The sequence below is a fragment of the Podarcis tiliguerta genome (genome assembly GCF_965153285.1).
Source record: "Podarcis tiliguerta genome assembly, chromosome: 9".
In the NCBI taxonomy this organism is placed as follows: Eukaryota; Metazoa; Chordata; class Lepidosauria; order Squamata; family Lacertidae; genus Podarcis; species Podarcis tiliguerta.
The window spans coordinates 52,774,834-52,787,292 of NC_139542.1; the positions used below are offsets into that span (position 1 = coordinate 52,774,834).

Below are 12,459 nucleotides of genomic sequence, written 5' to 3' on the forward strand. Positions count from 1 at the left end.
TTGAGCTTTTTAAAGTATGCTGTCTGGAAGGAACCCAGAACAGGAACATTCCTGACAGAAGGTGAGGATCCACTGCAACCTTTTGTTGCAGATCTAGTATGGATTGTCTAGTCAATAAGTATGGCACTGAAATCAATCTAACTCACGTTTTGATGCAAAGCATCATCTTTACTTCCAATTCATGAGCTCTAGCCAAATATAGATCTACTTTTGCGTTTCCTTTCACATCCTGTTGCCTGTTATTGCTTACGTATATCCGTTTTTGACACGAATACCCTCAAAGCGACTTTCCAACTAATCATAATAAAAATAGTAAATTCAGTATCAACACTAAACATCAGTAAAAACCGCAAAATAAAACCAGCGGACGAAGCAGCTAAAAGCAGTTTAAAACCAATACTATTAAAAGCGCAAGCAAACCTTCCACACGCCACATTTTAATTGAGTTGTGTCCAGTACAAGTTGTCTATAATGAGCATAAAGTTGAGCACATTAAATTTTCTCACTTCGCTATAAGCTCCTCTCAGTAGGGGCAGATAGAAGAATCCTCAGCCAAATATAGCGGCCGCAATGTTCAAGTTATGTCATGGGTGTGGGAAGGCTTGTTGAACCAATTTGGCATCCATTTTTGTAATTCTATCCCTTGGCTAAATAACTGCCAATTCTTCTACCTTTTCTATTCCTCCAGGTTTGCTATAGGGTTGGTTCCCCCCCCCACACACACACTCCGAATATGCAGTACGTGAGGAATGAAATACATTTGAGTGCTTTGTGTGCCTTTTGTGACCACATTATATATATATAACGCACACTGAATTAAAATCGCTAACACGACTATGGAAGTCTTCTCTGTCTATAGCTGAGGACTTTCTGGTGCAAGTGAATATGCAGTACATGAGGATTGAAAGACATTTATTTGAGTGTTTTGTGTGCCTTTTGTGACCACATTATATATATATGCGCACACTGAATTAAAATCACTAAGTCTTTTCTGTCTACAGCTGAGGACTTTCTGGTGCAAGTGAAAAGTGATCCTGGCTTGGCTCCAACAAGCCATCGCAGCTCTTACAACCACAGACACATGTGCAGCTCTCACACCACAGACACTGGCACACAACCTCAGCTGCAATTTGGTGGAGTCGGTTCTCCCATTCACCTGCCTTCTGTCCTTTTTATTCTGAGTGCTTTGTGTCCCTTATGTAGCAACGTGGCCATACTCACCCTCTTTCGACCTGCCCCTTCAACCTCCATGCTTTGGTGGCTGCATTAAAACTCCCTCATGGACCACATCTCATCCACCATGCCTTGGGAGAATGTTTTTTTTTTCATCATAGGAACACTAGAAACTGTCATAGGTCCATCTAACTCCACATTGCCTGTCACTGACTGGCAGAAGCGGCTCTCCGTGGCTTCAGGCAGGGAACCCTTTCCAGACTTTCTTGGTTATGCCATGAATTGAATGTGGGACGTTCTGCATACAAATTTGATTCTCTTCCACTGAGTTAGAGCTTTTCCAACAACCACCGTAAGCGATGCCTCCTGCAAGAACCATCACCTTTATTTTATTTTACTTAATTGTTTTTTTTTCAAAAAAAACTTGTACTTTCTGAGGTAAACCTCGATTCTCCCAGCTATCCTCCTCGGGCCCTTTGCATTTTGGCTTGTTGCTTTTCAGAGTTTTTAAAGATAAAAGGATTAATGTTAAAAGAGAGAAGGAGATTATCATTATCACATTATCTCCACAGATGGTGCAAACAACCCATTTGGTAAACAACAGAGTCCTTGTTAATCCTGTCTCTCTATCTTCCCCCAGTTTTAAGACTTTTCAAAGAAACCACTATTGATCTGAAAACCTTTGGGATATTTAGCTCAGGAACTGTAACTGAAGGATGATTGACCTGTTTTTATTAAGCCTTGCTAGGCTATGGTGTCAGTTGTGTTTAATTTTGGCAACAAAGTGCTTTGTTCTGCAGGGAGACCTTGCGGAGGTACATATGTGCCACTGTAAACAACGAGTAGGTATTGTGGTCATTGTTGTTTCCCCCCTGGTGTTGCAAATCTAAGTAGGAACAACAGGGACCTGAACTTTCTGTAGCCCCTCATTGACTCGAATGAGAAATGCAGGTGATAATCACCTCTGATAACATTGTTCTTGGTTAGCCATGTGCAAAATGCACCACAGGTGTCAGTTGTGGAGCAGAGGATGACAGCGTCAAGTCACAGGGAGCTCAGAAGCTTGGCTGAAAGACTTCCGTGTAGCTGAGCAGCTTCCATGCTATTTTATATTGTTGGTGTGAGCAGTGAAGTGAAGTACTTTTGTGGTATCCTACCCCTCCCCTATCTGGGGGAAGCTTAGGCTGGGTCTTGCTGGGTCTCCGCATTGTAGGGCAGGGCTATAGGGGTGATTTGCCTTCCCACATGAAGCAGCCCAGCGGCCTTTGAGGAACTGTTGTGTTCCCTTTGCTTGTGTGGGTGGGATACAGCCCTGAATTTTGAGCTACCCAGCTTTAGGGTTTCATGATTGATGGAAGACTAATTGGAGACCTAACAAAAGGACTGGCTTTGCATTACTTGCCTGTTCTGTGTAGTCTTAAAAGAACTCGGTCAAAATCAAAAAGTGTCACCGGATTAGAAACTGTACAGCAGTTTTGGGGAAGCCCTGACCCACAAGCCCAGTCTGGCCCAGCACGACTCCTAATTTAGCCCACAAGACCCCAAAGTTTTGGCCACCTGCCCTGCACCTGATGCCATATATGATGCCAGGTGTGCGGCAGGTAAAGTTGTGGCTGCAAAGACACAATCAGGAGTATTTAAGTGTGCAAACAGGGCTTGCATTGGGTGCCTTTTAAATTTGACACTCAACACAAGCTCTGTTGAAAGTGAGGGTTGTCCTGCAAACTCCACCTGTCAAAGTGACCCACAGGAGTGGGGGGAGGTCTGCATCTGCTCCCCACCCCTTCTCTACAGCAAGAAATCTCAATGTTGATTAAAAAGGTAATTTTGTTCCCGATACCCAACGTGCTGTTTTTCAATAGTGAGGTGTTATTTAATATAGTAAATGCTCCTATCGCAGTTCTGAGGTATTGCAGCAGCCAAAGCTGCAATCCTACAGCAAGAGCTGGTGCCATCAATGGTTCTTCAGGGTAGTTAACTTTAACTCCCTGTTGTCTAAGGATGCACATTCCCATGGGCAAGGAGCTGATGTCACCAGTATCAGTTGGGGCCGTAAATGGCTCATCAGATCATGGAACAATGTGATGAGGCCATCAGCAAACTATTGTGGTGAGTGCCCTGATGACAATTACATTTCTCATTCAATCACATTGTGTTCTCTTCCTTTTTGGTATTGGAGGTCCATGAGTGGAAGATTCCTCTATGTGGTCTGTATGGCTACAGGGATTTACTGTATATGCACTCAAGTTCTGCTGGTTTCCGTACAGTTTTTAAGCCCCACGTGGGATTGCGGCCCTATTACTCCTCTTCACTGCACTATATTGCTATGATGTAATAATTGCACTGCATTTTCATTCGAAGATACCATTCCTCTGCCAAGGTTGTATATTGTCTATATCATAACAGATGTGCAATATGTTTATTGGTGGTCCTGTGCTGCCTTTTCTAGTCTTCCTCATATTGTGGGGTATGCTTGTTTCTCTTGTGTCATTTGGAGGACTTTTCACCTCTGCAGCTATCTTTCTCTATTGGGCCAGTACTTGGTTTTGCATTTTGGGGGCTGTTGGAACAGGAGCATTGTGTGTTATCGGTCCTGCTGGGCTGGGGGTTAGAAATGTTTGAGTCCTTCTATGTCCAAGGCCAAGCTTATATTTGAGCTAGGGCTGGACTGCTTTCATCCTGTTTTGAACTTTGGCTCCCAAACGGCATAATCACCCTACCTCTAAAACAAGGTGGCCAATGAAGGGGGAAAGCAAAGCGTTTCATCTGGGGCATGTTTATTAAAGCGAAGTGGCTTTTTACTTCTGCTTCCAACCCCAGGTTGAATGGCCACCCATTGAATGTGCAGCGGTTTGCCTGTAACATCAAAAGCTGACAGACACTTGTCAGGTCACTTGCATGTCTTTGTTCAGCTTGACAGGGCACACATTGTGTTCCAATGAACGCAAGTGTGATTTGTGCCATTTTGAAGGTCCATAGCTCAGTGGTAGGGACGCGGGTGGCGCTGTGGGTAAAAGCCTCATCGCCTAGGGCTTGCCGATCGAAAGGTCGGCGGTTCGAATACCCGCGGCGGGGTGCGCTCCCGTTGCTCGGTCCTAGCGCCTGCCAACCTAGCAGTTCGAAAGCACCCCTGGGGGCAAGTAGATAAATAGGGACCGCTTACTAGCGGGAAGGTAAACGGTGTTCCGTGTGCGGCTCTGGCTCACCAGAGCAGCGATGTCACGCTGGCAACGTGGCCCGGAAGTGTCTCTGGACAGCGCTGGCCCCCGGCCTCTTGAGTGAGATGGGCGCACAACCCTAGAGTCTGTCAAGACTGGCCCGTATGGGCAGGGGTACCTTTACCTTTAGCACAGTGGTAGAGCATCTGTCTTTCATGTGGGGTAGACATTAGTGAACCAGATGGACCACTGGTCTGACTAAGTATAAGGAGGCTTCCTATGTTCCCATGATGTGCAGTGTGTGTTTCTTTTAATACCATAAAGTGGTTTTTGTTGCTGTCTCTTCTCGGGAATCATAAATGGGCACATGATGAACTGCAAATGCTGCTCTCGGTCCTGTGACTTTGTATTCATTCTTGTCAGGGGGACGTATGCTGGGTACCTTGTTAGAGGTGTGTGGTGGCTTAGAAGAGAAGATTCATTGTAAGCCAAACAGAAGCCTTTGATTGTATGACTTGGAAATTACATGGCTGCACAGAGTGAAAGAAGGCTATTGTTCCCTATGGATGCCAAAGCAAGCAAATAAAAGGAATGCATGCATGGAAATAAAAGCAAATATGCATATTTTTTGGGGAGGGGAAGATTCAAAATGTTTTACTGTGTACATGTGCTTCTGTTAAACTTTCTCCAAAGAATAAAAGAGTTTAAAATGAATATAGAAATAATAAGAATGATACATACTTTCCCAACTTTTGTGTCACATATACATAACACCCCCATAAAAACTGACTTTAAAAATATTCTCTTGGCAACTCTGTGAGGTGAGTTAGGTTGAGTGATGGGCCCAGTCTCAGCCAATCCTGATTCATGCATTCCTAGTGTTTCCATGTACAGTGGAACCTTGGTTCTCGAACACCTTGGTGCTCGAACATTTCGGCTCCCGAATTCTGAAAGCCCGGAAGTAAGTGTTCTGGTTTTTGAACGTTTTTCAGAACCCGAACGTCCAATGTGGTTTGTTGGCTATTGTTTCTGGGGCACCTGCACCAATCGTAAGCCATGCCTTGGTTTTTGAACATTTCGGAAGTTGAACGGGCTTCCAGAACGGATTGCGTTCGAGAACCAAGGTTCCACTGTAGTTGTTGTTGAAGTTGCCTATGGAAAAAGGCTGGTTGTTGTTGTTTAGTCGTGTCTGACTCTTCGTGACCCCATGGACCAGAGCATGCCAGGCACCCCTATCCTCCACCGCCTCCCGCAGCTTGGTCAAACTCATGCTGGTAGCCTTGAGAACACCATTCAACCATCTCGTCCTCTGTCGTCCCCTTCTCCTTGTGCCCTCCATCTTTCCCAACATCAGGGGTTTTTCCAGGGAGTCTTCTCTTCTCATGAGGTGGCCAAAGTATTGGAGCCTCAGCTTCATGATCTGTCCTTCCAGTGAGCACTCAGGGCTGATTTCCTTCAGAATGGATAGGTTTGATTTTCTTGCAGTCCATGGGACTCACAAGAGTCTCCTCCAGCACCATAATTCAACAGCATCAATTATTCGGTGATCAGCCTTCTTTATGGTCCAGCTCTCAGCCTCTCTAAATATTAGGGAGAGATTGCAATACCAGGCGCTCCCCAGGATCTGCCATGGGTTCATAACACACACACCCCATTGTAGCTATGGTAATGGAACTATTCCACATGTGTTATTGAGTGTATGAATTGGCTCCATGAACTTTATGACTCGGCAGAAATTTAAAATCTAGTCCTATCCAACATGCTACTCAATATACCACACTTAAGGTCAAAATATGTTGCATGCTTTATTACAGCCATGGAGATAGGCTTTTTTTGGGGGGGAGGGGGTTCGAAACACACAGGGAGAGGAGGTTTTTCCCTTTACTCCCAAAGTCCTCCAAAGTCACCCCCTTGGGGTGCCAGTAGGAATTGGGGAGGGGGGGGTTGGAGTTGGGTTGAGGACAGAAGAGGGAAGAAGGCTTACCATCCCTGCATGCTGTTATTTTTGTCACAATCCCTCCCACCCCAAGCAACTGTAATTGATTTAAGGAAAAAATAGAGACATGGCAGCCTGCTACACGTTAAGTGTAACACGTAGTTTGGCCCCCAATCTTTGTTGATTGGGAGGGGTCTCTATTGATTGGGTTGATTAGCTTCTGTAGAGAATCTGACCTTCTCTCTCTGCCTTATCATCTGCATTTAACTACCTTTGGATTTCTCACTAGCTGGAGTGTTTATCTGACACCCTCTTAATCCATTGTACTTCTAAGTGCTGCTAAAGTTGCAGGTTAAATAAATTTGGTACTGCCCTATAATCCATGCAAACTTCATTTGCAGGCTGAGCCGATGGCATTGTCCTTAATGCTGAGAAAAACCAAATTTTTTTCCCAATAATTAATTAATTGAATTGTTCTTACCGTTGGTATCAAATGAGCACGCTGGAAGCCAAATGGGGCTACACTGGTTTTGTTTGTTTTTTAAACTTTGTGGGCATCTACAAATCATAAGCAAACGCTAATACATAAGCTGTCAGATTTAAACTATCTCTAGAAAAGAAAAGAAAACAATTCCCATAGCATCGCCTTCTAGGGAACATACACTGTTTGTGTGGCTTAACTGTGATAAGACATACACCGTAGCTGAACTCAGGTACTTGAACTTAGACCTTCCCAAGATGGCCAGAATTAATTTAACTCCCTTTGATTCAGAGCTGTAGCTTAGTAGGAGAGCGTATGCTTTGAATTCGAAAGGTCCCCAGTTCAATCGCTGACCTCTCTGGGTAGGGCAAGGGAAAAAAGCCACACAGCATTAGAGAGCATATCTTACAGATGTTCTCTTCCTGTGCAAATGCCAGAAGAGGAAGCTGGGAAGCTAGATTTCTTCCTCCTTTGTTATCATGTAGGCATAATGCAAAGGTAAAACCTTGAGGGACACATACCACTCTTCCATATTCAAACAAAAAAAGAATGGATGAAAGAACAATAATTTGGATGTCTTTCTAGATAAGTCCTCTTAATTGTACATAAGACTAGCAAGGCTTAATAAAAGGTCAGCTTTCCTTCAGATTCACATCATACATTTAAAACACATTGCTTCCCCCCAAAGAATTCTGGGAATTGTAGTTTGTTAAAGGTGCTGAGTATTGTCACTCTTAGGTGCAAAGTACAGTTCCCAGGGTTATTTATGGGACGCCATGTGCTTTAAATATATGGTGCTGATGTGACTATATCTCTTAGAGCTCATTATTGTTTATGTTTCTGGATTTCTAAGAACCTGGCCTTGAAGGAGGAGCTGGAGACAAAAATCAAGCTATACTAAAAGTCCTTCCTCACCTTCACAGTGAAGGTGGGAAGGCACTTTCTAAAACATTTCAGTGTAAGGGAGAGATTCTCATGATTTTGTGGCAAGGGGGCTACCGTCCAGATGAAGCGGCAGACGATAAGTTTCTTTTCAGTTTTTGAAACCAACAGCAGATTTTTCTGCAGCTTTAACTTCCGGCAAGATTGTTCAGCCGAGCAACATCCATCTTCATTAGTAAACAGATGGGAATAACTACATCATGAAAAAAGATCATTACCACGGAACTGAATGGAAAAGAAAATGGCTGCCCCCATGGGCAGCCCATGATGGCAGCCATCTTTTTCCTTTTTATGCATAATGTCCGGAGTAATGGTACTATGTTGTGATGTAGCCTTGGGGCATCTGTTTGTTAATGAAGACTGATGCTGAAATTTTTGCCCTGTCCGAAAAGATTTAATCCCACCCGAAAATCAGATACTTTCTTTCAACTCTTGATATATCGGGGGCTGTCTTCTTGGAGACCCCCACCGCCGCTGTGGGAGCACCAAAAACAGCCTGGTTTAGCAGTCAAGAAATTTCAGTCATCAGCCATGAGGTAATACTTGAATCGTGTTTTGAAAAGAAGTTAAACTACAAATCAAACTGATGTAGGCTTGTGCAACATGATTTTCTTTCTTTCTTTCTTTCTTTTTTTCTTTTTTCTTTTTTTTTTTTTGAAGACCAATGAAAGGAAATATACGAAACACTAAACGCTAAATTTTATTTTTGGCAGGTGGTACCAGACCTTCTATTATTCCAGCATTTTCCACTTTGGTTGTGAATAGTGGACAAGAGTTAAAGCTGTTGTGTAGTGATGGTGGCACTGTGACCTGGGATTTTCAGAGTTCGGACCCATCAGGAAAGCCCCTCATTTCAGAAACGAAGGAGTTACACATAAGTAAAGCAGAAGCAAGCCACACAGGAACATATACATGTACAAACACAGAGAGATCGAACAACTCAATTTATGTTTTTGTTAAAGGTAAATATTATTGTTTTCCCCCCCTCCTCCTTACCTGAAAACTTGGTTTGTGCTTCCATTTATATTGATCACATTGGTGCTTTTGATATGATGTTTTCACACCCTAAGAAACCAGTGTATCGGATGAACCCTTCAGATACCTGCTGCACCACAAGGTTGTCTGAACAAATGCTTAGGTGTGTACCAGTTAAACTATCACTGAACTGATAGGTATAGGCTGCTTGCTATCCATTATTCTAGGACGCGGCAGTCTTGATCTAAGACCACATTACCCTCAAACAACTGCTCCCAAGAAGCATTCCGGAGATGGATGTGGCATAAAACCTTTCTTTGTCTTTATGGGAAGTTAGGGCCATGTCAAAGGGCATATTGAAATGAGCCTTTTAGGCTGCAATCCTAAACACGCTTTTTAGGAAGCATGTCCCATTGAACATGGTGGGATTTCTGAGCAAATGTGCTTGGGATTGTGGTGCATGTATACTAATTCAGGGCATCTGCCTATCACAGGCTTCACCCTCCTATGAAACTTGGGCGTTCCTCCCCTCCACACACACACAAAAATAATCCTCCCACATTTTTACATTAAAAAACACAGACTTTTTGCTCTTGAGGCCTGCAAATAGACATGCTCAGTAGATAGACAATTTGAATTGTTATTCTTCCTGGCAACAGGATGGGTGGCTGGATCTATGCCAGCAGGGAAAACGTGAGCTCAGATCCCGGTTGGGAGCAGTTGGATCAGTTTTGGTTCCATCCTGCTCCACAGTTTCGTTTATGCCTGTTTGCTTATGACATTTGTATGCTGCCCTATAACATAAAGTTCTCTTGATGACCTACAGTAAATAAGTAATGAAACAATGAAAATGCAAAATAGGTCAAGAAAATCAAAAGTTTCAGAGCAAAGCAAAAACTCACCCCACCTGCTAAGTTAAAACACAGATTTAAAAACAGAGAGGAACAGACAACATGAGGTGAATCAAAAAGTCTTTACCTGCTGACTGAAAGATAGTGACTGGCCCTGAGAAGGCTGTTCCACAACGAGGGTGCCACCACCAAAAAAGCCTTCTCCCTGGTAGTTATCCAACTCTCTTCATTCAGCGCAAATGCTGAGATCTGGGCCTCAAAATTGGATTGTATGGTTTAGGTAGGTACATATATTCATAGGTACATAGTTGTGGAAAAGAAGAGTAGATGTAGCCACCAGGACTGGACAGTGAAGATCCACCTGGAGGCCAAGCTGTGGTCCTCAGGATGTTTCTGAACTGCAACTTCCAGCAGCCTCAAGTCAGCATGGCTAATAATAAGGGATGGTGGCTATCATTGTCTAGCAACATCCGGAGGGCCACAGCTTAGCCATCCCTGAGCTGTAGGATCAGTGAATTTACTTGCAGTATCACCTACCACAAGTAAATTATTGGATCTTTCAGTTGGGGGCCAGAGTCCTTTGCATCTCTCCTTTGCATGCATCATTCCTGATCATGTGGCTACATAACAGCACTCTTTCTGCTGTGTCTCCTCTCTTTCAGGATAACCAGGCACAGTTTTTTCTCATTGTCATTTGATGAGAAACCCCATAGTGTCTATGGAGACGTATCTGCTCTGCCGATTTCCTTAAGTGAGCCACTTTAGGGATTTCTGTATATTTTGTTGACTAGATGTCAAAAGGAGCTGACTCCATTGACAAACATTCCAATGGAGGTAACGCCAAAAGGTACTGGAGTTCATATCGGCAGTGAAATACTTGTAATGGTTGATTCACCAATGCGTGTGATCTAGTAAGGTTGTAGCCATCAAGTGTTGAAGATGTACATCTGAACAAGTTTCCAGGTGGAAACTGCTGAACCCTGCCCAATAGTTTTGACCTCAGTATTTATAGGGTTTAAACTAAGGATCAATGCTGAAACTTGTTTTGAAGGATAAAACTCAGTATATACTGCATGATAGTCATCAGAGGCACATCTGAGCAGCATGCTTTCCCCTTACTACTGAGTAGCCCAAGGCTGTTGCCACAGAGCTGAAACTGGAAGCAGGACTGAACTTCCAGTAAAACTTGAGGTCCAGTAACACTGTTTTGAAACATTGGTTTGGGGATTTGTTCTGGGCCAGAAGGCTCCAGAAAGATCCCTTTGAGACACAATTGTTCCTGTTGTTGATGTTCAGGCTGTGGCTTTTTACTTGAGCAGATTGGAAAGATGCCCATGTAAAGCCCAAACATCTTCAGAATATCATGAAATAAGGGGATCTGAAGTATGAGTTTCTAATGAGTTGTGGGCAGCTGTTCTGTGGTCCTTTATCTTACTAAAGGGATTTATGGAAGCACCGCCCAAAGTGCATGTTTTCCCTAATTTTTATAATCTGCTGCTGGTAACACTTAAGGACTGGTTCACACATGTGTACAGATCACTAAATTTTTCATTAATTGATTTTCCAGTAATCCTGAAGGGCAGTTGAATGTGTGAACTTACTTCATGGGAAAACTTTGCTTCTGTGATGTGAGATGGTTTGAAACATCTGATTAGTGGTATTAGAACTATGATACTACATTCATATATGTAAGACAGGAAGTGATGAACAGAAATACGCGTGAACCAGGAAGCATTTCTAGTAGTGCATTTCTGGTACCATTCCCACCACTGTCTGCAAAACTTTTTCTGTGGTGCTTGGTTGATGTCTTTGAATTACTTTTGGCCTCAAATTTGTTGATTTCTTCTGCTCTGTGAAGTTGCACAGAAATCAAATGTATCCATGCTGCCCATCTGTCACTGAGAGTTTATTTTCTTTGCAAAATGTTCTGTTTGTTATTTGGTGGTAGTCAGGGAGTATGGCGTGTCTGTCCTATTTTATTACATTTATATCCCATATTTATTCCATTGTGGAATCCAAATTGGCCTTTGGTTCCCATTAAGTCTCTCATCCAAGCTCTGACCAGACTAAGACCTGCTTAGCTTCAGCAAGGTGGTAAGTGTAGAGTGGCTGCTGCATCCCTGGGACAGATCGCATGGGGAATTCTTCTGCCTACATCTCTCTCACTGATATGTCCCATGTGTTTTCATCATGCAGATACTACCAGTGTGATGCAGGTTCCATCCACAGATGGGAAATCAATCGCCACCCCACATTAGTAACATAGAATCAAACTTTTCTCATCGTTTTACCTCAAAAAGTACTCCCAAATGAACACAGAACGCTTCCTGCATTGGGTGGCTTCCCAGTTTTCTGGAGGGAGCAGTTCTGCACATGCATATAGATGCATCGTAAAGCCTTTGATGGGATTAATGAATCCTGTTCATGCAAGCACTGTGTGCCAGTCAGAGTGGACTCAAGCCTGTGGTTTGTGGTAGGAGGGGAGGAGTACCGTATTTTTTGCTCTATAAGACTCTTTCCCTCCTAAAAAGTAAGGGGAAATGTGTGTGCGTCTTATGGAGCGAATGCAGGCTGCGCAGCTGTCTCAGAAGCCAGAACAGCAAGAGGGATTCCTGCTTTCACTGCACAGCGATCCCTCTTGCTGTTCTGGCTTCTGAGATTCAGAATATTTTTTTTCTTGTTTTCCTCCTCCAAAAACTGGGTGCGTCTTATGGTCTGGTGCGTCTTATAGAGCGAAAAATACGGTATGTTAAGGTGTTTTGAGGATTGCAGTAGATGGAATAAGCCTTTGCTACCAGTTAAAATAATTTCTATTAAGGTTCTATTCTGTTATGGAGGGATTTCCTAACACTTTCCGTAGGAATTTCTGTTTGTGAATGAGATGGAAAAAACTATTCATGGTAATGTACTGAAGTGTGAATTTTACTGTGTGGGCTCCTATTT

The 12,459-nt window shown here is 43.3% G+C and overlaps 1 protein-coding gene across 2 annotated transcripts in view; it reads left to right on the top strand.

The window, feature by feature from the left end:
• The window catches only part of KIT (KIT proto-oncogene, receptor tyrosine kinase), an 80,318-nt gene that overhangs the window by 21,766 nt on the left and 46,093 nt on the right, over positions 1-12,459 (top strand). For both annotated transcript variants that reach the window (XR_014515346.1, XM_083458114.1), the window contains exon 2: positions 8,404-8,652. Coding sequence is in view for 1 of the 2 variants with exons in the window: in XM_083458114.1 (XP_083314240.1) it covers positions 8,404-8,652 (249 nt within the window). In the remaining variant the exon portion in view is untranslated. The remainder of the gene's footprint in view (positions 1-8,403; positions 8,653-12,459) is intronic.